Source organism: Macadamia integrifolia, chromosome 4 (genome assembly GCF_013358625.1).
Source record: "Macadamia integrifolia cultivar HAES 741 chromosome 4, SCU_Mint_v3, whole genome shotgun sequence".
NCBI classification, from domain to species: Eukaryota; Viridiplantae; Streptophyta; class Magnoliopsida; order Proteales; family Proteaceae; genus Macadamia; species Macadamia integrifolia.
Genome location: NC_056560.1, coordinates 11366062 through 11389350, shown reverse-complemented (window position 1 = coordinate 11389350; position 23289 = coordinate 11366062). Strand labels below are relative to the sequence as shown.

Below are 23289 nucleotides of genomic sequence, written 5' to 3'. Positions count from 1 at the left end.
GGGGGGGGGTGTGGGGAATCCTAGGAGGAGAATGGAAAGTAACCATAAAATGCACTCCTCGCTTAGCTTTTCTCCATTAATGGCCCACCTCCACAGTGTCAAAGGAAGTAAAAGCTTCTAATCATGTGTTGTCTTCATTGTATCTTTATGCTTTTTACTCCACTCTTTGCTGTTCTGGAGACTATACAGTCTACCATGAAAAAGTAGGACTAAAAATCAAGCAAGAAGAATCCATGACCATGAAGCTTTTTTTTTCTTAAACATATTCTAATTTGTGAAAATTTCAGTGGACAGTCAGTGAAAAATTGGTAGAGGCTAAAATTCATTGAAGATGCTGAGAAGCTATGAGTTTTAATCGTTAAACATCCCCACACTGTTGCCCCACTAATTTTATCTCCACTGAGGAAGTCTTTTGGCTCAAACTGCAGGAACGTCTTTTGCGGAAGGAATATTGTGTGTTCCAAATGAGGTTCATTTTCTTGACGATGTTATAGACGTCTTTCACTGCCTTACTGTGGCATTGACATCTCTCCACCATATTTGGGTAATGCTGCCAGATTGCTCATTTTATGTTGGTAGTGCTGCTTCAGTTAGAAATGAAGCAGTTTGTTCTAGGAAACCTGTCACAAGCATTGTGGCCGACTTCAAATTTCTGATCATAATGTTCTAATTACAGAAATCATGGATATTTGACAATCAGATGTGCTCTGTAGAAAGTTGATTTTTCATTGGTTTTGCGATGTAATTAGCGTCTAGTATGAGTAATCATCTGGAATTCATTCATGAAAATTTATATTCTTTTGATAAAAAATATCAAATCTTCCAACTGTTTGATGAAATAATTTTTGTTAGTTATAAAAAATGATGTAATTTACCCTCAAGTACCACATATCGCATCATTTCATTTGGAATTGTTGGTGGCACTGGCAATGGCCAGGTTAGAATCACCTAATTTGCTGCGTGATCATCCAACAGCGAATGGGGAAGACTTAAGAATCTCAACTTGATAAGAATTTTGATCAATTTCATCATAGGGGTGAACAGATCAGGTTCACATTCTCGTATGTCCCTGGTTCGTAGATTTAGAATCTATTAAATGAAGAGAGAAAATTGATTCTAAATCCACAGACCAGGGTTGTTCTCGTATATTCTTGTACGTAAACCTGATCCACTCTCATCGTAGGGATACCTACGTATGTTGCACGAGCTCAACATTGATCGTTTTATGAGTACAACCAAAGATCAAAAAAGAGCGAGAGCTTTTTCTTTTCTTTCTTTTTATGATAAAGAGGGGTAAAAAAGAATTCAGCTCCTCTCCATAGAGCCCAAGGACCAGTGAGTGATCCCACGGTTGGAAGAATCTAGGAACATGTACCCAGATCACCTTGGCTGTCGGACCACTCGTCTGTAGGCTCTATGGAGAGGAATCTTATTACAAGGAATTCAGCTTTTCTCCATAGAATCCAAGGATCAAAGAGTGATCCCATGGCTAAGAGGATCTGGGATCCGACCTGCAAGAGTGGGGGTTGGGAGAAATGACTATCTTTTCTCGTCCGTGGTAGCAGTTAAAAAATGTTTGGGTCTTCTCTATATTTGTACAATTTTTTTTTGTTTGTTATTGAGAAGAGAGTAAATTAACAAGAACTTAAACAAAACAAATATAAGGTTATCAATATATGAGCCTGCGAATCTCAGGTACTGAACTTTAAGATTAAAAAGTGTATTATGTTCTGATGAAACTCCGTGGGTTGTTAAGAAGATTAGGGCGAATTAAAGATTGTGTGGATAAGCGTATAGTCCTAATTCCTTAAGAATCCTCCATGAATTCATTTTGATTTTTAATCTTTTAGTCAACAAAATGGTAAAAATCAATCAAACTCACCTATATAGCTAGTCTAAGATTCATGAAAAAAAAAAAAAATGATCATAGATCTGATCATATCTTCCTATGACATTCTGGGTTTTAAAACCTAGACAACACCTTTCGAGCTCTATCAATTCTTCATCAATCCTCAAGGCTTCCTAGTAATCAAAATTAATTATGAATCCATCTCTTTCATCCACATTGACTAAGTGATGAGAGAGAGAGAGAGAGAGAGAGAGAGAGAGAGAGAGAGAGATGTCAGTGTGTAGGGAGACAGCAACAAGTGGAATATCATGACGTAGCGATAATACGTAGACCTAAAAGGAGTTTGGTAGGGAAGGGATGGGTGGAGACAGATCTCACACCCTCCATGAGATGTAAAAGTCATTTTGGCACGCAGGACCCATGCACCCAATGTAAAGAGCCAATCTCCAATTGTTTAATTGAGTCTGGATGATGCAGATTAATTACTAAAATAGATTTGTTTTATTAGGAATAAGCTTAGGGTTGGGTTCCATACATGTTGGGCCTTTGATCCCATGTGTTTTGAGTGTAATAGATCACTTTTATGGGTCTAAAAGGGGGGTTTAAGATTGCATACGGGATTCAGTAATTTGTTTCCTTTTTCTTTAGTTTCCTTTCTAGATGAGGTTATTTAGTTTCTAATTTCAGTACCTAAATTAGTTTCTAATTTCAAGTCATTGTTAATTTCTAATTTCTAGACTAGTTTCTATTTTCATTAGATTCTAATTTCCAGTTTTTAGTAACTTCTTGTAATCAATTTTTAGTAACTCTGAGTTACTATTACTTGTAAACTCTCTCCATCATTATTATAAATAAAGGAGAGCTCTCATCATAGAGAGACGATTTTTACAATTAAAAAAAAAAAAAAGAAGCTTCATGCTGCCGCTGGGTTTACTCCATGGCTATACCTTTGTGTCTGATCAAGGGTTAGGAATTGGTGTGTGATCCGATCGACACTCTGCGGCGAGAAGTTCGGGTGGGTCTTTTCTTATCTGGTTTTCTTATTGAATTCTCTTCTCCAGCAGTTCAGGTAAGTGATCAAACTTCTCTGCAAATTTCTGGGTTGGTTTTCTTTGTTTTCCTTCCTATAGGCCTAGCTGTTTTTGGAGAACCAGCCATCCAATGGCCTCTATATTCTGACCAAAGGATAATCCTATCCAAAGGGAGGATCGATCCAATTTTGGGGTCAATCAGACCACTGGATCTGCTGAAGTGAACTGTCAGGCAATTCTGGCCGATTGTCAAACCTGCACAGATTTAGATTCTGTTTTCTGTTCTGTGAACCTATTGGAGGTGTTATATTGTTATTAAAATTTCTGGTTTAATCCTAAGACTGCTGTTGATTTATTTCGCTTCTGGTTACTGTTCATTGAGATCGTTTATCAATTCTAATTTGTGGCCGAAGTCTGATTTTTTGCTATTGATTTTGGTTGTTCTTAGTTTAAAAGTTCTTACAGTTCGGGGCTGGTTTGGTTGTCAAATCCTAGTCCTACATTACTGGGACTGTGGATGCATGCTTCGCATAGAATTATTAATGGCATGTGTCATTTTGCTAATACATAAAATCTCTCTCTCTCACACACAAAGGCCTAGATATTACTCTTAACATTTATTAGACAATGACACCAGCCAAGACCCTTAAGAGGGTGAAGCCTGATGACACCTGAAGCTGATTGGAGACTGATATAAAAATATATAAAGACGTTACAAGCACACATGGCTGGGCCTTATTAATTCTTAAGAAGGTAGTCATCCAAGGCCTTGAACACATGGAGTGCGAAGTCTTGGATAAGGTGTGGATCAGGAACATCTTCACTAGCCTTCTCGAACTCACATGACCATTTAACCAAGCTCCCCACTTCATGACCACCACCTTTGGGGATCACCTGCAACTTGGCCTTGAGATGCTTGTAGAACTTGGACACATCTCCATCAATGACACTGAAAGCCAACTCCTTCCCCTCCTCATCAACCGCATCGATTCTCTCCTTCGAAAACTTCACCCCTGGTATCTCTACATAGAAAGAAATGGAATATTAATTAGTACCATAAACAAGAGCAGATCTTAGCTGTTTTACTATATATATATATATATATATAAATATATATATACCTTCAGCGTAAGTCAAGAGCTTGACAGAGCCAACACACTTGCCATCTCCTTCAAGGACTTGGATGCTCTTGTAATGGGTAGGGAGTATCTTGGGGAACAGAGCAGTGGAGTCCCTTACGCTTTCCCAGAACTTATCTGCACTGGTCTTCACCTCCAATTCCACTTCAAGCTTCCCACTGGAACCCATTTGTAATGCTTAATTGCTTCTATTTAATCTTCTGAATCGGATTCACACTTGAGATAACACAAACATGCACAAGGAATAGATCACTTGTGAGATCTTATACACGTGATCATAGTAGTTGAGAATTGGAAAGGTGCCCAGCTGGGAAGAGAGATTGGCATGAGCCTGAACTAATTAAAGAGGTGGGCCGGCTTTTAATTAAATGCCATTAATGATTCACCCAATTCCTTCCAAGTATTTAACTCAGATATGAAAACCAAGCGATCCGATCCAAAAAGAAACCCTAGAATCAAACACTCCAAAACATCGATTCTTGAAATGGTAGATGGTCTATCTGGCCTGGCCCACAGTCCCTCAAACAGTAAAGGGCAGATGGAAGTTCCAATGAAATGTTTCTACCGAATGGTGTATGGTGTATGGTGTATGGTGTATGGAGTATGGACCAAGTTCAGTTGTAAGTTGGTCCTTCAACCTCCTAACGGCTCCTCGTCGGTGCATTCAATGCCTTTCAGTCTTAGGGCATTGCTTTACTTGCACCACGTACCCACCCATTTTAGGCAACTTCAACAAACCTAAACCCCCAAAAAAACCCTAATTTACAGGTTGGGACTTGGAGTAATGATTCCTTTCCGCCAAAGCATTCAGCACCAATAGGTACATGAGTACACTTAGGTTTAATTAGGCATACCTAAGATCTCATACAACTACCGTGGGACTAAAAGTAACTTCCAACAGGATTCCTTATTAATTCAGCGAGATGAGGGTAATGAATCGCGAGGTCAATCATATAAGATTGGGTTAGCGGTCGGTAGAGGGAAAGAAGATATTGAGATGAGATAAGATGAAGCGGCAGCCTAGCTCTTTCAGAACTTCTTTTCGTAATTATGTGCCCCTACCTTATGTCCTACTACACCTACTCTAAAATCCTCCATCCTAAGGGATCAACATCAAAGGCTTAGTGTGCCTCTATCTCGGAAGGGCAGATGACCGATGGCCGTCTCTCTCTCTTGATGGTACCGAGCTGGCGAAGGGTGATTAGAGAGAGAGAGAAGTTGGCACTAATCATCATTCTAGTGGATTTTGATCCTCTTCAATTCTTAATTGTGTAAAATTCCATGATTGTAGAAGTTTTTTAAAATTAGGGTGCTAAGAAACACGTGATCACTCAACAATATGTGATGAACACACGTATAGACAAGTAATTTGGTTAAAATTTGAGAAAATTTGGAGGAGGCAGATAGCAAGGGTAAAACGGAGGAGTGTTTCAAGTGGGATTCCCTCTCTTTTTGAGATATATAAAGAAAGAACGAGGATCCCTGCCAGACTACGTGACCTTGCAACTGTGCGGGGTAATCATTTTGCCCTTCTAATACTTAGGCATAAGGCAACTTTCTTTTCTCATAAGTAATAGAAAATTTTAAATTTTAAATTTAAAAAAAAAAAAATCAAACAATAAACTAATGGGGGAGGTATATTTATCATTAAAATTGTTACAATGCCTATGCACCCACTTGGGGACTATTCAAGCAGGACTAAGTTTTCCTTCTCCTATTGAGTTGAGTAGAGAAATCTATTCCTTGCTGGTAGTGTGACCATGATTGAATTCATAGGTTATCATTAAACACTCATTCCATATTGTATATGAATATATTTGTGCATGTTAATCTAAAGGGTAAAATGTCCTTAAATACTGAGATTCTATCATCACCATTGGTGTCGAGAAACTCTATCCATTGGAGTAGCATTGGAATAACTTAAGATGGGTTCCCGAACTTGCTTTACAGGGTCACACTATTCACATGTGACATGACCACTTGTTGCTAAAGTGACCAGCTGCTTTGGTGTAGTGGCCAAACATGGGCTGCCTAGTCGTTGAGCCCACTCGTATCTATTATTTTTACCAGGTTGGGGGGCTTGTCGGGGATGGAACTGTGACTGGGCCATTAGAAGTTTAGCACCTACTTCTAAAATGAAAATTTGACCTTAAAACATCTGCTTCAAAAAAAAAAAAAAAAAATAACAAAAAATAAAAAACAAAAAAATGAGTAGGTGAACTTTTCAGTGATTTTCACATGTTTTTTTTTTCTATAAAAACATGAATTTTACATTTTTTCCATTTAACATAATATATTTTTATTTTATTGAAGTTAAATCCTGTCATTTCATGTAAATATTATATTAAATAACTTTTAATTTTTTCCCTGTATTAAATTTTACATTAAATAAAATTTTAAATAAGGCGAGAAAAATTAAAGAAGGTTACAACTATTTAATTCACTGACAATAAGTTAAACCCAAAAGAAAAATAACTCAATTTTAAAATACTTTTAGATTTTTTCTCATAATCCAAATCAATTATTAAAGGGAAAATCTTGTTATATATATATATATATATATATATTGGGTGAAAGGAAAAACGAAGCGAAAAAAAATTGAAACCTTATTTTTTAATTTTTAATAATATAAACATATTGTTATTTTCAAATGGAGGTAAGAAATCTTGTAATTTCATGTGTCAACTTGAAAACTATGCAAGGTGATGAAAACTCTTTATAATGACATAATGAGTAAAAATTCTTTTTGGCACTCGAGGCCTTGACATAAAAATAAAAAATTAATTTCACTCATTTTCTTTAAAAGTAATGTAATTATGGTTTTCTTTTTTTATTAAAATTTTTCTTTGACTTAATTACTCTTCTATAAGTTTAAAGAAGAGAGTTTTATGAGTGTATTTTTTTCATATAAAGTTTACAAATGCAATTTTGCACTAATAGAAGGAGAAGGTGACAAATCTTTCAATAAGGATAGGCAATTATTAAAAAGAAAGTATGTAAGACCCATGGGTGGGATGTGAGAGATCGTGTCAAGAATCTACATAATACTGTTGTGCACTTTCTTTTCTTAATTTTTAAACCTTAATTTTATAAAGTGGTCAAATTCTTTTCTCTTTTGAGTGGGGTATTAGGACTCTTTGTTTTTTGTTTTTAAACAAAGAAAGAGCTCACATAATGACTTCACTTGGGAAAGCTTTTGCCATCTTTGATGGAAAAAGGTTTCTATAAAACAGAGAGAATTAGGGGGAAGGGGAGATCACCTAAACTTGCGATGAATCCCCTCCCCCTAAACCAAGAATTGTACAACTAAAACTATGAAAAGGGACACCATGAACCTAAAACCCAACGGGTTAAAAATGCCTCTTTTTTTTCTCTTTCTACTATCATTAAAAAAAATTTTTTTTTTGAAACCTAAGAACCTGTGCAACCTAAACCATGAAGCCTTATATCTTAAATCGTGAACCTAAATATGAAACCTAAAACCTAGCAAAACCCCACAAAGCCTTGTTTTGAAATAATTAATAGCGAAAATCACTGGAAAAAAAAAAGGGATCCAAATCGTCTCAAATCCATAAGCTTTTCCAATGCATATCGAATAGCTGGTAGCACTGAGGTGCGTACCTCAAGTGCCTCTCGACCATCTGATGTGCATTAGTAGGAACTCACGCACTTGAGAGGATCTTGTTTCCATAGAAAGGTGGGCAATGTAGTTGAAAAAAAAATCAAATTTAATAAATGACATATAAAAATAATTTCATTGTATCCATCAATCTTGAAAAAAAAAAAAAAAAAAAAAAATTTAGAGGGAAGGGAGAGGGGTTGAGCTTGGACCCTTTTGGGTAAAGTAGTGATAGTGCCTTTCACTTAAAATACATATAGTTTTATAATTATATGAAATTAGAATAATACATAGATCCATTTATTTTTTGGTAAATAGAGCCTTTCAAATTATATGATTAAACACATCAAATGATTCTCAACTGTTAAAACTTAAACTAATCTAAGTTTTACACATGATGGAAAAAAAAGTCAATACTTTGTTAGAAGATCAAGGAGGGAGTGAAATAGATAATTATTTGAAAATAAATTAGTGAATGTGGAAGACAAGGTATGTCATATATTGAATTGGACCACCAAATATGCATTATGTTGCAATTTTTCCATAGATTTATACTAAAAATTATTGAGTAGCATACTAATCAGCATGTACTAGACATTAACTAGATAAAATATATGCATATCTATGTTCAACATAATCTAATCAATAAACGTATGATCTGAAGAAAAATATTTGGTTCATTAGTAACCTTAATGAATCCTCGAGGTCTATCGGTTCATCAAATTTCAGCTTTATTCAACTTGTCACATGACAAAAAATGGGACTATCATCTAGGGATTCCCCCGTTATTAGGCAAGCAGTCAGAAAACCTACTCCCAAAGATTAATTTAGACCTCCATATGGCAGAAGATAGCCGCTAGTGAAGGAAAAGTTTTGCCATCTCATCTAGGGGAAAACCATTTCCCTTGTCCATTGCATGTGTTTGTATTTTTTTTTTTTTCAAAAAATTATGGGAGAAAAATTTTCAACTTTTATGAAAATCTCAAGGATGAGACCTCTAATTTGTGATTCTTGATCTATAGGGTACGAACCCCATCACTGTTTATTATTATTATTATTATTATTATTATTATTATTATTGGGGTAAATAGGAAACCCCATCACTTTAATTGTAGTCTAAGGTGAAACTGTTGAACCCCCATTAATTAACTTGAGATTCATCTGACCCTTGATGTGTATCTGAAACGGTCGATTCCTATTCTGTTCTAAAAATGATTCCTTGAACTCTCCTGGGTGGCTATGATAACAAATCCAAATTTCCAATAATTTTGTAGCTGCCAATCTATATCCTTATCCAACGACATCAGTGCGTGATCACTGCTGCTCTTACCAGAAGAAAGGAAAGAAGAGAGAACATCTGGGCCATGGGCGCTAGCTGCTGTGTCTATGTCACCAGCTGATTCATGTGGGAATTAGTGAGAAGGTTTCGTAATCTCTTCCATCCTTTAATAATTATTCTGTTTCTTTCTCTTTGAAAATTCCAGAACTTCGTTTTTTTGCTTAATTAATATATATATATATTTTAGTGCAACAAACATAGCATCCGTCATAACTCATAAATTACAGAATTGGAACTGTACGACAGATTGAAAGCTTAGCCTCAACGGCTATCTTTCATTCTCTTCTGTACAAAAAGAAAAGTAAAAAATAAAAAGGAGAAATGGAGGGAGAGGGAGGAGGATGCAGTTTGCCTTTCCTTATCAAACACACCCCTCTGTACCTCATCTCCACAGGGGGAGAAGCATTTTTCTTTTTCTTTCTTTGCTTTCCTTGTCCTTCAAGCACTTTTTTTTTATTTCCCTGCATATAATATCCTGTTATTTCACGTCTTCTACTTGGTTAATTCAGGTAGGTAGTTAGGAGATGGGAGTGTTGAGTATTCTTCAAATATAACTTCACTTGCTCTATACGTACTATTGGGGGGATTCTTACACTCAAATTTTCCCCTTTTCTGCTTACGAGTTATTAATAATCTTTCCGATTTCCTTCGTTTTGGGTTTGTGAAAGAATGAGGCTTCGGAGTTACATGAGGCTCAAAGAGGGTGTGCTTTACGTTCTGTTGGGTGGGATGTGAAATGGGGTTTTTCCGACTCTGGGGAAACTATAGAGAATTAATCTAGACTTTTCTTCTGGTTTTCTGTGTAAGGTGTTACTCTGTCAATTAAATTATCAAGTAGGAGAGTCTAATTCTGTTTGAGCCCAACAGATTACTATCTTCACAGGATCATTATGCCTTTTGGGTTGGTCTCAGCATGGAACAAGAGGCGGAGAAGCAAGTCTGAGGATCATGTTGATCCTTGTATGTTTCTTCTTTCTGATTGTCAGATTTTCTTGATGGTTTGCCTGCGAGGAATTTTTTATTTTTTACTTAAATGGGAATTCAGAATTGGGTTCTCACGGTTTGAGTCAAGTTCTGAAGTTAACAAGGTACACCTACTTTTTCAGGGATATATAAGCCTGTAGAATTCTGGCAACTTGAAGTTCAGAATTCTCCTGGGAAAAGAAGACATGGGTCTTCAGTGTTCACGCTCAAGGAAATGGAGGAAGCAACATGTTCGTTCAGTGAAGAGAATTTGGTTGGGAAAGGAGGATTCGGGCGGGTTTACAAAGGAACCCTGAAGTCAGGAGAGGTATATAGTCCCCTCACCCTTCTTTCTTTTTCTTATCCTTTCCTGGGGGTTATGTGTGTTGGGGGTGAGGGATTTGGTTTGAGATATGGGCAGCTCTTGGAAGTCAACTTTTGAACATAACAATCTTGGAAAGATCAAACATAGATTAAAGGGCTAAATTTCAGCCTCTCCTGTCAAATCAAATGCATTTTGTATTCGAGCAGCATTCCTGCAGATGGAATTACAGATGATTACTCCTGAAACAAATGCTTATTCCCTCCAGAAGTCCTTTTTCTGATTACTTATATGTAGTTGTAAACATCTATTTACGAAAATTATAGGTATCCATATGAATTTATACACTTCTTTTTCCATTATAAGGTTGTGGCAATCAAGAAAATGGAGCTGCCACCATTTAAAGCAGCTGAAGGTGAACGGGAATTCCGTGTGGAAGTTGATATCCTGAGCAGATTGGACCACCCAAATCTTGTAGCTCTAATTGGTTATTGTGCAGATGGGAAACATCGATTCGTAGTCTATGAATTTATGCACAATGGGAACCTACAAGATCACTTAAATGGTAGGGTCATTAACACAGTCAGTAGTCCATGCTACTTATTGATACCGATCATAGTCAGGTGTCTAATTTACTCATTTTAACCTTGTTACTTTCTGTGCTTGCATTTCTAGGAATAAGTGAACTGAAAATGGACTGGCCTTCGAGGCTCAAAGTAGCACTTGGAGCTGCAAGGGGACTTGCTTATCTCCATTCTAGTTCTGCTGTTGGGATTCCTATTGTTCATAGAGATTTCAAATCTTCCAATATACTTTTAAGTGCAGATTTTGAAGCAAAGGTAATTTTCTGTACAAACTATTTGTCTGCTAGTTCATGTGTAATGGATATGGCATTCATTGCTCTTGCTTCTCAGATCTCTGATTTTGGTCTCGCCAAATTGATGCCTGAGGGCCAAGAGGTGTTTGTAACCACAAGGGTGCTTGGCACGTTTGGTTATTTTGATCCTGAGTATACATCGGTAAGAATCTTTATTTATAACTTTCCTCAATCCTCATTGTTTATGCTTTTTCTATTCACCTTTATTTTTGCTGGGAAGTTGATGTTAAGAAAATCAAAGTTTCGATGCCACTTACTTACCCCAGTTGAGACTATTTGAGGCATATGATAACAAGTAAAAACCTTTGATTCATTCAGTATAGATCATAAGAATGCCTGTGAATTCTGCTAATCTAATAGTTGAGAACCTGGTTCCATCATCTCTATTTTGGTCTAAAACAATCCTTAAAACTGGCTTCTTTTCACAACCTGAATAGGGTAGCAACACAAACTTGGGAGAAATTTCTTATATAGATCTCCAGGACCAGATATTATCTTATGCTTACTTGGCTTAAATCACTTATTTTTTATGCTAATTTTGCTGAAATGCTTGGTTCTGGTTTTCAAACAGAACTTTGGAGATCAATAAATCTTCTCTGAATTGAAAACAATATTGCCACTGGAGCCTAGGGGCATCCCTACCCCATATTTTTCCACCCACGTCATAATTTTGTATCATCTCTGTACTTTGAAGCTACCTATTCACATTATCCATACCATGACTAATCCTGGTTCAAAGTGGTCAGAACTCAGAAGGATCACTATCTGATATTTCCTTTGATTCCATTTCCATTTTATTTTCTCTAAAATAATTTTCCCAAATATTATATTATAATGCACTTCATATGTTTGGAGTAGGCTTTATATTTAATTCGTCTATTTCCTTTTTAGTAGAAGAACGATTTGTGAAAGGTGTCTGAGACTTTGGGTACTGAATGTTTTTTACTTTGGCCAGACAGGGAAGCTCACTTTACAAAGTGATGTTTATGCATTTGGAGTTGTTCTTCTGGAATTGTTGACCGGACGCAGAGCTGTTGAATTGAATCAGGGGTCCACAGATCAAAACTTAGTATTACAGGTAAACAGGTTCTTCAGTTTGAAGGGTCTAGGAAAAAAATCTATAACGGCATCAAACCATAACAGTTGTCTGTGAATTATTCAGGTTAGGCACATATTGAATGATCGAAAGAAGCTGCGTAAGGTGATAGACCCAGAGATTTCTCGGAATTCATACACCATGGATTCAATTGCCATGTTTGCCAACCTGGCATCTCGATGCGTCCGTGCTGAGAGTTGTGAGAGACCCTCAATGACAGAATGCGTAAAGGAACTACAACAGATTTCCACTACTAATGCTAAAGGCTTAGGCTTGGGTATACGCTCATTCAAATGGTCTGAAAACTGAGCTATGTTTCCAGACAGTGAAAGCTGCTCGAATCAAACAAAAATGTAATTTATTTTCTTTCATTTAGAGGTAGGTTATTGAAATATTTGGAGTTTATGAATATCAAGAGGCTCAATACTGTAATGTCAGTGTATTTTGATAGAATAGAAAAAGAAAAAAAAAGTACTTCAGAGAATTTATTCAGGTCTGAAGAAGCCAAGAAAGCAGAGTTAGAGCTCAATAATCAATTGAGGCCTCAGTGTGTATGTGTGTGTGTGTTTTTTCAGGAACACCTTTAAGACTATAAGGACATTTACTTGGTTATTCCAATTTAGAGATTCTGCATATAATATATATATATATATATATTTAAAAGTAATAAATGTATTCTCATGCAGAATCAGAATGTGGGATTTCAATGGTTTCCCAATTTTAGTTTTCTTTTATGTATTATATATTCGTTGAACAACTCTTATTCTTCTTCAGTCCAGTAAAGAATAAACAGGGTTAAAACTACTCTTAGATGAGTGAGAACTGCAGTGGAGGGGATAAAATTGGGGTGGGTTCATGCAGCCAATTTAAATATACTGCACCAACCGCTACACAATGAACCTCTGTATCGAAAGATCAGTGGAAATAGAAGAAGTACACAGATGAAAAGCAATTAACCAGACTCCAAATATCTTCAAGAATCATCTAAGGCTTCCTACAGAGGATTAACAACTTCAAAAGCGACCTTCATCAAAGCTTCCAATAAATAAAGATCCGAGTCAGAGCAAGGATACTGCTGAGCAACAAAGCAACATCTTACTAACAAGCAGCCTCCGAATTTCATTTAAAAAAAAAAAAAAAAGCCTCTTTTAAGGTTTTTTATCTACACCCCTGCCCAAGAGAGATTTTCTTCCAGATCTCCCAATAAAGACTGACCCAAGATGCAATGAGATTTGCAATGCTCAAAATAAGCAGGAAGCAATCCGGAAAGTCCAGCCCTTACTTTGAGCATCGCACAACTGTCCCCTCATTGTTGCCACAACAGAAATGATGTACAGAGCTGTTTTGCACTAACCATAAGGGTAAAAAATCAGATAGAAGGGAAAGGGGGGGGGGGTATTAAGATACGTAAAACAGAATTCAAGTGTTTGTTGCCATGAAAACCAGCCGTTACAGAAGGAAAGAGGAGAACTCCGTTGTACAAGTTGTGCATGCATTGGAAAACACTATTCATTTTTGCAACCTTTATGAAGGAAATTCCTCATTAGGATTTGTGATATCCAGTTCTGAGTGGTCTTTGAAAATTAACAATCTCTTGCACATCAGGTGCTTACATCGATGGAATGTCAACAGGATAACGACGTAAAGATGTTATCTGTCTTGACAATGCTGTAACCTGCTTTAGTATACATTTTAAGAGGAGCTGTATCAATCATTCTGCAGTCCAGGTTAACTTCTCTTGATGTACAACTCATCTGTGACATCAGTTCTTCCTACATGCCTTCAAAAGATGCCAACCAATGCCCCTCCTGAAAAGTTCCAGAAAAAACACCTTAAAAATGGCTGTGAGATGATGAGGTATGAAAAGTTAATCTACAACATGTAACACCGACAAGGTATGAAATATAGGATGAATAACCCCAATGGCCGGGACATAAGAGGACCCTGTGAAGGTGTCTCTCAGTTTCTTTGTACGATTGCAAACTGACTTTCAAGTCGAATGTTTCTGAAGCATCTAAATGCTTTGTTCCTACTTTTAAGACAATGAACGATTGAAAGGAGAATTATAAATAAATAAAAAAAACAGGGTGTTCTGTATGAACCAGATCCATCAGACTGGAGGAAGTAAATTAATTTTTTTTAAGAACATCTCTAAGGACATAAAAGCCTTCAACCGAAATAGCTGTAGAGGTGCAGCAACAATAAGAAAAGTATTAGATCAAACACCAAGAAATACGAAAATAAATAGACAAAAGATTCACACGACACAGAAATTTAACGAGGTTCACACACCAAGGTGGTGTGCTAGCTCGATAAACCCCCAAAGTATAATGACTCTCTCAACAAAACAACAGTACATTATATATTTCAAGTCGTGGGTCGATCTATTGGGTCGCAGACTCACAATCGATCTGGTCGAACCATACTACCCCCAAACCCCCATACGAGATCGGTGATGGGCTCCGGGCTTGGGCCTTTCTGCCCAACCCCTCTGCTTTCATCACATATATCAGAAAATTTCTCATTCAAATCGCCACCAAAATATGTCGGAGTGGGTCAATCTTCAAAATGGGTCAAGAATTTGAAACAAACTTAACAGAAAGACTGAAACTTGAGAAACAAAGGGCCCGTTTGATAACGTTTCTACAGTTTCTGTTTCAAGAAGCGATAAAAACATAAATTTTCATTTATAGAAATAGAAACAGAATTGAAAGTGTTTGATAAGTCATGTTTCTAGAAGTCGATAGTAACCAGCAAAAGAATGATCACGAGTTGTTTCCAAAAACGGCGAAACAAGTTCTACTTGTTTCACCTGGGTCGTTTCTTGAACCATAAAATAGGTAGAAATTTCTATTTCTATTTCTGAAAACAAGTGAAATTAAATAGTTTTATTAAACGCTTTTTATTCCGCAAACGTATTTCTTGAAACGTTATCAAAGGGGCCAAAATAAATCCATAGATTGTTATTGAAGAAGGAAGGAAATTCCCAATAAACATGCCAAAAACATACCTTCGGAGCTGATTCTTCCCATACATACATATATAAGGGGAATCCTTCGGAGAAATCGGGGTTGGAGGAGAAGCATGGGCACCTTGGTAATTGAAAGAAACTTGAACTGTACCGGCTAACTTCTCCTCACCATCCTCTTTAGAACCCAATGAGCTTGGCCATGTGGGGGCAGTTGGGTTCCTCTCAATCACACACTGATTCATCAAAAACGCCAAGAATTGGACGAATCCGTAAGGCAGAGACGTGGAATTCTGCAAACGACTCGGAAAGCAACCCAACTGTGGCATCCATCTATTTTGCTCCCATCACACGAACGAACAACGACCCAGAAACAAATTCATGAGAATATAAAAAAGATTTGCAGCTTCTTAACTTAGCTACCAAGAAACCGTCCAGTTCTGAGTTGGTCTTTGAGATATAATTGAGAAGAAGAAGAAGAAGAATGAGACGAGGAATACGCAGGAGAAAACTTCAAAGTGTCGAATTCGTGTAGAGGGAGCAGAAAATGCGCAGGTTTAGGAGATAATGATTTTTGGAATGGATTTAGGGACAGGGTTCCTAAGGGGCTGAGTGTAAAGCGGGAAGCGGGAGGGGAACTGAGCAGAAAGAGAAGGAAATGGTTGCAGCCATGTGGAGCAGTCAGTCCCGAGTCTCCTAACTCCTAACTCCTAACTCCTGAGTAGTTAAATTGGTTAGAAAGAAAAAGAAGTGCTGCTCTGCTCGTTGTAGCGTGGCACTCTTGGCGTCATCATTCCAAGAATCGATAGAAAGGAAAGAACAAGTACGCAGTACGCCTGGATCGATATTTTTTGGAATTTCTTCATAAAGGAAGCGAGCAGAGCAGATCGGTGGCTGGGTTGAGAGTGAGACCTGTGACGGCCATCCGTCCAGGGATCAATGATTGATGGTTGATGGGTACGATCCAGCTTTTGAAAGAGAAGAATACCGACTCCATATCTCCGACTTCTGATCCCCAGATGCGCAATCAATCATCAGGACCATTGGACCTTTCTCTGCTTCTAGTCTTCTACGTTCTAATCCTTCTTTGCGATACAATTCTTCAGAACTGGTCTTTGCAGAAATAGCCATGAAGCTTACAAAAGTTTCAAGTTTTGGTGCGTCAAATTCATTTCCATTAGCCGCACCGAAATCTTTTTCATACTAGTCACAAGTCACCAGTCGCGAATTCGATTCGAGTGAGAGAAACTAAAGTTGAACACTTTGAGACAGACAGAGACAGTTAAGACTACGGCGTCTAGCTGTGTGTATGGGAGACCAGGAGTAAAAAACATAATAGTTTCTTGATTTCTTTTCTAAGATCACCATAAAATAAGCCACACTAACATCCAGAAGGGGACCCCTCTTGCTAAAATTCTGTCTCATCATGACAGGAAAAGGAGTTGCTTTGTAAGACCCATTAGGAATTGCCTTGAATGTGTTCTTCCCCTATTGCGTTTAATCTCTTGAAGGCACCACCACAAATGCAAAAGTGCAGCAAGTTGGGACCAGAAGCTCATCTGTAATGGAATTGGAGACAAACTTGAGGATCAGAAGCTCGATCATCCAATCAGGCCACGTGTCATAGGAAGGATGTACGCTACATGCGTTTCTTTGGGGGTAAAGAGTAGAAAGAAAGAATCCGTCTCAGGCTGAGGCTGAGGGAGTTGTAGCAAAAGGAAAGTTGGACTTTAGCCTAACTAATCTCTGAGTTTGGATGCTTAGACTTCAGAATTTCCTTTGGAGATGGAGTGCGTCGGTGTATTTCAGTCGTAAAAGAAGGTGAATTCTTGCTGTTATTCTGGTAAAGAAAGCAAAGTCTGACTAATAGTCTTTTTGTCTAGTCTCTCTGGACTGCAAAAATACAGATTCAAGAAGCAATGAACAACAATGATGAAGCCGTAGACAACCGAAAAGGGTTTTCGGTTTGGGAATTCGTGAAAGCCTCGTAGCCCCATAAGTACGGGATGATTGGTTTGATTTCTCAAGATCTTTACAGCCTTGTTTGTTTTCTCTCAACGTCCTCTCCTTTTTCGTGTTCTCCATGTGGGCAGCATCACATGTTGTTTCCTCTTTAACCCAATTGCTCCACTGTGTTTAATCCTTTTCTGTTCAATCGCTCACCTATTCGGTTTCCTCCTTCTCTTTCCTCCGATTCGTCTTCTTGGTGGATCTCTCTTTAATTGTTTCGTCTCTTCTTTTAATTGGGTACTTCGCCGTTTCCGTTTTTTTAGCGAGGATCTCTGTTTTCTTATTTTAGATTTAATCTTCTGCTTGTCGGCTACTTTGGTCTTCTTCTGGGTATTACCGAACCATTCCACTGCCAACCCTCTTTGGGTTTGTACTCTTCTTAAACCATCATAGGTTTTTTTGTTGCTGTTCTTCAATTTTCTTTCTGAAGTTCGAATCAAGAAAATGTCTGAAGGCTTTGCAGTTGAACTTTACTTCGACCCTGCACTAGAAAACCAGGTCTTGAAGGCTTGGAATGTCTTGGCACGGCGCCAGATCAGCACCCAGCTTATTGAGATGGAATCTCGGCCACACATCACCCTCCTCTCCAGTCCTCTTCTCGATGCTCCTAAACTAGAAAGCATCGTAAGGAACTTTGCTTCGAAGCAAGAACCTCTGTCTCTCTCTTTCTCTACCATTGGAAGCTTCCCAAATGGGGGCAGCGTTCTCTTTCTTGGCCCGACTCCTTCACTGGCACTCCTTCAATTCCACTCGCAATTATGTGATGCACTGAGAAGGGAAAACGTGGAAATCGGTGAGGAGTATTGCCCGGACTCCTGGGTCCCTTACTGCTCGGTTGCGCAAGAAGTTCCCAAGAACCGGATGGCTGAGGCTTTCAGTGTACTGCGAGATTTGAAATTGCCCGTTACTGGGTATGCAATGGATATCGGCTTGGTAGAGTTTTCCCCTGTTCGTGAGCTCTTCTCATACGCTCTTGGGAGTGTACCTGAAGCATGAGGTATGAGGATGACGTTTCTGATTTTTCCTTCTTCCGCTTAAAAATCTCTCTATGCACTTGCATATTCGTTAAGGGTTCTGCTTATGATTTTGGAGCATGGTTACAGATGCATGATATTATCTATTATCTATTTATCTTGATTTGGTATAAAGATTGTGATTGTCTGGGTGGCTGTAAAAACTTTTAGGGTAGCATTTGAATTGAATTTTTCTGTTTTCATACTAAGAGAAAGTCATTAGATCCCAGCCAAGAGGTTGTTTCTCAAGAAAATTCAAGTGGATGTGAAGCGTTTCTATTTGCACAAACAATAGATGGATTCTAGTTACTTTTGCTGAGTTTAATCATGCAAATTGGGAATAGAAAGACAGTTGCTTACACTTTAATTTTCGGAGCTTTTAAAATGGTTATTTGATTTCAATGCTTAGATTTGGGGATTAGTAATTGGATTTTCCTGATAAATAAGGAGACACTCACAAACCTAATCTTTTTGGGTTTGTATGTTTTAGTTCATTAAGGGCATCTTCCAATATTTACTTGTCTTTTATTGTTGAGAACCCCTTTGGAGTTTATGTTTTCTTAACAGCTTTGAGATGCTGTGTAGAGTGTCATATGGTATCCATGATAGAGAGCTCTCTTTGATAGTCATTTTTCTCAGGAAAACAAGCATTCGTTATAGTTTTGCTTATTGGTCATTGGATTTTCTGGTTGTTAAACAAAAATAAAATTAATGAAGTGATTTGTTTCTTGGTACTTTTAGAAAACCCATATTTTGAAGCTATTGAAAGTAGTGTGTTGACTTTGTAAAGATGGTTATCATTTTCTATCTGGTAACTAGGAGAAGGATATTTTGATCTTTCCATTTTGTTTCTAACATTAGAGGCTTTACCTTTACAAAATTGGGGAACTCTCAATTGTGATTGGGTAACTAGATTGCAATGATGGATGGCTTTATTCACTCTTGCATTTTTCATTGTCATTAAGTGTTTACAAGGGATATTGGAGATTCTTGGATGTTGAAGCCAAAAATAGACTACTAGTTGTGTATGAGTCTGCCTTCACTTCATGCATCACCTTTTCGTAGACTGGGTTTTAAGTTCATTGTAATTTAATCTTTCTGGATAGAACCATTGTAGATGCTGTTTTTCATTTATGGAGAGTTTTTATTCATTGTAGGACCTCTAGTTAGATTATCTGAAGATTAAATTTGATTGTAATAGAAAGGGAATCTTGGTTGATTATCTTTGTGGGGCATGTTTCACTATAACCTTTGTTATGTTGTTAACTGTTCAAATTTATTTCACATACCATGGACATAAAGCAAAAGAACCCAAATATAGATAACCAAAACCAAGGGAAAGAATGAGGTTTGTTTGGAAGTTTTCCGGTAGTATGATTTTTTATTGATGTTGAAAAAGATTTGTCTTGCCTGGTATTTTTTGTTGGCTTACTGTTATTGTGGGTTACATGAAAGCCTTTTAAGGGTTTACTCCTTTCCATAGTCCCATGCCCCTAGCTTACATGTACCATAGATTTAGTTTTTTCTTACCTTGTGGAGCTTGTTGGTGGGACATCTTTGTATGGGAGAATATTGGTGGCAGGGGAGGGTTGAAGGGAAGAGAGGATCTTAACTTCAGAAGTTATGTTACTTCTTTAATTGAATGATGCCTAGCTAGAGCACATTTTCCAGTCTAGTGTTTTCTTTTCCTTCTTATGTAAGTTAGGAGGTTCTTGAGAATTTTTGAGTAATTGTAGGAGTTTTGTTTGAGATTTGGATAGCCTTGACTTTAGAATCTGCCAGCATTCCTAGCTAACATGGAAAGATGCTAGCAGGATTACAGTTTATATTTTTGTACTTTTTTTTAGAAGAAGGGCAAACCAAAAAATTCTATACTGAAAATATGTTGTTGCAAAGAGAGGGCCATATACAAGATGACCAGCATTTTGGAAAGGCTGAAAACTACAACCATAAGAAGCTTGTAGGAGACAAACATGACATAAGCCACTCTCACTTGTGATTTATGACACCCTTCCTGTGTGTGTATATGCTGACATGATTGTTTCTCTCTGCACTTGAGATAATGAATTCATAATGAGTGAGAAGTCCAGAAGTTCTTACATAATATGGTATAGTTTCCATTGTAGGAGCCCAACTTATTACACCTCTTTATCTCAGTAGTGGCATTTGGAACATGATGAATTTAAATAAAAAAGTTGCCAATAGTTTGATTCCAAATTTAGGAAACAAGTCGGTATACACCATAAGGACCTAGATTGGAAAGCAATGGATGTTGCATGATAAATGTTAGTTATTTGGATTTCGATCCAAAGCCTTTGAGTAGCTTAAGAGCATATAAACCGATACACGCCTGGAGGCTCGTTTTGCTTGTTCCATGCTTTATATAATGGCCCCTAAGATGAAAACTATCCGGATTTCAAAATTATTGAGGTCATACACTTTTCCAGGCTCAGAGATTTTGGAAAGGAGTGAGTTAATTGGTTACAGCATGTAAAAGTTGTTGGATGGAAACATTTTGTCTGGATTGCTTGGACATGCTGAGCTCTATGACCATGAATTCTCCCTTTTGTATCACAGGCTTTTATCTTAATGCGAAAGTCCATACTTTTGGACATAGAACTTTTTGTGTATTACGATTTTCTAAGCTAGAAGGTCCCATTCCAACTTATTTTTTAGCCTAAAGAGGACACCTTCACAGTTATGCTACCGTTTTCATAATCCAATATAGCATTATTGTTGTAAGTTATAGAAGACTTGTTTACTTTTTAGTTGTATTGTACAAGCATGATACACTTATCCAAGCATCTTGAAATGGATAAATCAACTTCGTTGCTAGAACTTGAGGAAATGGTCTTGTTTCTCATGAGTTTAATGCATAAAATGCAGGTTGCATGCCGAAAACATTACAGTCAATCTGCACAAAGAATTGCTGGGATTGGGAGAAGTGGCTTTAGCTGACACTTTTGATCTTGGGATTCTTTTTCAACTTTGGCTTCCTTGAATTACTGAAGTTTGGATGATGGTAAAACAGTGGACATAAGTACAACGTAAGATGGTAGAGAAGTAATAGCTTTCTTGTGGAGATTTAATCGATTTAGTTTCTTGATTTGCTTAGGTTACAACAATTGGGCCAAAGAGAACTATGGATTTACTGTTGAAAATTTCAGTCTAGAGTAGAGATGTAGATTCTTTTAGATTTAAAGAGAACTTTTCATTTGAATATGAAATAGATGTAACTTTGCTAATCTTGCTCACTTCTTTTTACTCTTTTGGGTATGTATTTGTTTTGGAGTACGATTATCACAGTTTGTTGTTCAGTAACTTAAAAACATGATCATTTAATTTTCTCCATGTGTGTCAGTGGATTTAGATTAAGCCCTTTATACAAGGGAAACAAAAGGCTCTTTTATGGGCCCAACCAAGTTTGCAGCTTGGTAGATGCAATGCCCCACTTGAACCAAGTTGAGTCCTCTCCTCTTTTATGATTTGGGAGAATTAGCTGCAATTGTAAAGCTTCTCTAGAAAACCTTTTTCTCTTTTATTTATACTTTATTTCAAAATTTTAAAAACTTACATGGAATGTTGAATCCTTGTGCTGCAAGATAAACACCTTTATCACTCAACTGCAGCTACACTTCTGAACAAGTGGCAGTATCGGTTACCTATTACATTCTATGGAGCTTTAGGAACATATGACATCACAGTCTGGACTTTTTGGACCAAGCAGTCTGACTTTGTACTGGGTCTAACAGTTTGATAGTGCTCCAATTTAAATGCATTTATTTCAATTATCTAGAACCATGTAAATAACTACTGGCCTAAAAAAAAAAAAAAATTGTTGAAAAGAACGTAATCTAGGTTATATATGTTTCAAGATTTCAAATCTTGATTGAGCACTTACTAGAATAAAATTCTCGTGAACTCTTTGAATGTCCATGTCGGTGCTTGCTGTGATGTCCCACATGGAACTTGCATTGTTGAACCTTCTTTCACTATTTCAGTGCATAAGCTAGTAAGATTTTTTGAAAACTTTTTCTGTAGATGTGGATTGAGCTGTGCTCAGGGAAACATCTATCATTATTTTCAATATGTCCCATACAACTCTATTAATCATTTGAATGTTTTATTTTCTTTTTTGACATGGAAAGGAACAGGTTTCTATTTGTTTTAGCTTGAGAGTTTAGTAATCTTACAGTCAGGTTTGAGCTTTCTGGAGTTTTTCTAGTTCATTACTGCATAGTTTTCTTGTCTCAATTCATTGAGGTGGTACGAAATCTCTTAGTTTCTTGATATTCATATGCTAAGAAAATAAGTGCTGATTTAGGAACAAACAACTGAAATGCATCAGTGTCCTTATCATTACTAGGAAAATGCTATAGAGAATAGGGATCAGCATGGCCTAGGTCATCGTGAAGAACTTGAAGATAAAGTGGTAGCACTTAGATCTGATTTTGTAAATTAAACATTGTTTGCAAGAAGTCAGTTTAAAACACAGATATAAGAAAGGTTAGTAATTTTCTACTGTTCATTAAAATAACAACTGGATAATCTGTTCACTCACATGAATGAAGATATGCTGCAGTGTGATTAATGTAATGAATATTGAAGAACAACACGCTTTAAGGATTTCTTGAAACTCTGCCATGAGTGCAGTTTATTCTGCACATCAATGGTCTGATCTTGTATGTTTTTGAGGAGGATCATTCCGAGCAACTGAACCTCCTGTAAACTGCTAACTCTACCCACCAACAATTCTGAAGAACATCTTTGATTCATGTTTTAGGTCTTGCATCTATATCTGGTTTCCATCTCCATTCAATGAAATCTTTGTCCTCCCTCCCTTATTTAGTCATCCTTCAGGTTGGGAACAGTTCAAAGTAAAAAAATAATAATGTGTGGAAGGTCCTGTTGGGTTTTGATTCCATCTACCTTTGAAAAGGCCACACATACCATCTCTGCATATTAAACAACAGTGACAAACCAAATAAATATTCTTCATGTTTAAGTGAGGTTGTAAGGGTAGTATAGTCCTGGTCTTTACTTTTTTTTTTTTTGGGGGGGGG

At 37.2% G+C, this 23289-nt stretch overlaps 4 protein-coding genes and 1 long non-coding RNA gene across 7 annotated transcripts in view; 3 read left to right on the top strand and 2 right to left on the bottom strand.

Moving 5' to 3' along the window:
- The window catches only part of LOC122077404 (rac-like GTP-binding protein 3), a 6575-nt gene extending 5736 nt beyond the window's left edge, over window positions 1-839 (top strand). Inside the window, exon 8 of the mRNA XM_042643349.1 lies at window positions 429-839. Within this exon, the coding sequence (XP_042499283.1) occupies window positions 429-468 (40 nt within the window). The 3' untranslated portion in view covers window positions 469-839. The remainder of the gene's footprint in view (window positions 1-428) is intronic.
- A 2639-nt stretch (window positions 840-3478) lies between these two features.
- LOC122077306 (MLP-like protein 423) lies at window positions 3479-4314 on the bottom strand. The gene is made up of 2 exons (XM_042643219.1): window positions 4002-4314; window positions 3479-3902 (listed from the first exon to the last, which is right to left on the bottom strand). Exons 1-2 carry the CDS (start codon window positions 4186-4188, stop codon window positions 3619-3621), a joined length of 471 nt encoding a protein of 156 aa, XP_042499153.1. The 5' UTR covers window positions 4189-4314; the 3' UTR covers window positions 3479-3618.
- Window positions 4315-9276: 4962 nt separating this feature from the next.
- Window positions 9277-12853, top strand: LOC122075920 (probable serine/threonine-protein kinase PBL28). 3 transcript variants are annotated; one of them, XM_042641143.1, is made up of 8 exons: window positions 9277-9486; window positions 9861-9937; window positions 10084-10268; window positions 10629-10827; window positions 10938-11101; window positions 11177-11281; window positions 12095-12217; window positions 12302-12853. In XM_042641143.1, exons 2-8 carry the CDS (start codon window positions 9868-9870, stop codon window positions 12542-12544), a joined length of 1089 nt encoding a protein of 362 aa, XP_042497077.1. In that variant the 5' UTR covers window positions 9277-9486; window positions 9861-9867; the 3' UTR covers window positions 12545-12853. The 3 variants fall into 3 exon arrangements, 2 of the variants coding, with proteins under 2 accessions (XP_042497077.1, XP_042497076.1); XM_042641142.1 differs by having other exon boundaries at window positions 9845-9937; XR_006139380.1 differs by lacking the exon at window positions 9277-9486 and having other exon boundaries at window positions 12099-12217; window positions 12302-12441.
- An 811-nt stretch (window positions 12854-13664) lies between these two features.
- Window positions 13665-16710, bottom strand: LOC122077449. Its single transcript, XR_006139799.1, has 2 exons — window positions 15246-16710; window positions 13665-14043 (listed from the first exon to the last, which is right to left on the bottom strand). It is a non-coding gene; the product is annotated as an uncharacterized LOC122077449 (long non-coding RNA).
- A 205-nt stretch (window positions 16711-16915) lies between these two features.
- On the top strand, window positions 16916-21575 carry LOC122077448. The gene is made up of 2 exons (XM_042643401.1): window positions 16916-18210; window positions 21113-21575. The coding sequence occupies exon 1, from the start codon at window positions 17658-17660 to the stop codon at window positions 18207-18209; it is 552 nt and encodes a 183-aa protein (XP_042499335.1). The 5' UTR covers window positions 16916-17657; the 3' UTR covers window position 18210; window positions 21113-21575.
- Window positions 21576-23289: the final 1714 nt, after the last annotated feature.

What these genes read in the sequence shown, in the direction of transcription:
- LOC122077306 (XM_042643219.1), bottom strand. Translation starts at nt 4,188, where the DNA reads ATGGGTTCCAGTGGGAAGCTTGAAGTGGAATTGGAGGTGAAGACCAGT. An exon ending in GCTCTTGACTTACGCTGAAG is followed by an intron (nt 3,903 to 4,001) that starts GTATATATATAT and finishes CTTTCTATGTAG; the next exon opens with AGATACCAGGGGTGAAGTTT.
- LOC122075920 (XM_042641143.1), top strand. Translation starts at nt 9,868, where the DNA reads ATGCCTTTTGGGTTGGTCTCAGCATGGAACAAGAGGCGGAGAAGCAAG. An exon ending in GAACCCTGAAGTCAGGAGAG is followed by an intron (nt 10,269 to 10,628) that starts GTATATAGTCCC and finishes TTCCATTATAAG; the next exon opens with GTTGTGGCAATCAAGAAAAT. An exon ending in CCTACAAGATCACTTAAATG is followed by an intron (nt 10,828 to 10,937) that starts GTAGGGTCATTA and finishes TTGCATTTCTAG; the next exon opens with GAATAAGTGAACTGAAAATG.
- LOC122077448 (XM_042643401.1), top strand. Translation starts at nt 17,658, where the DNA reads ATGTCTGAAGGCTTTGCAGTTGAACTTTACTTCGACCCTGCACTAGAA.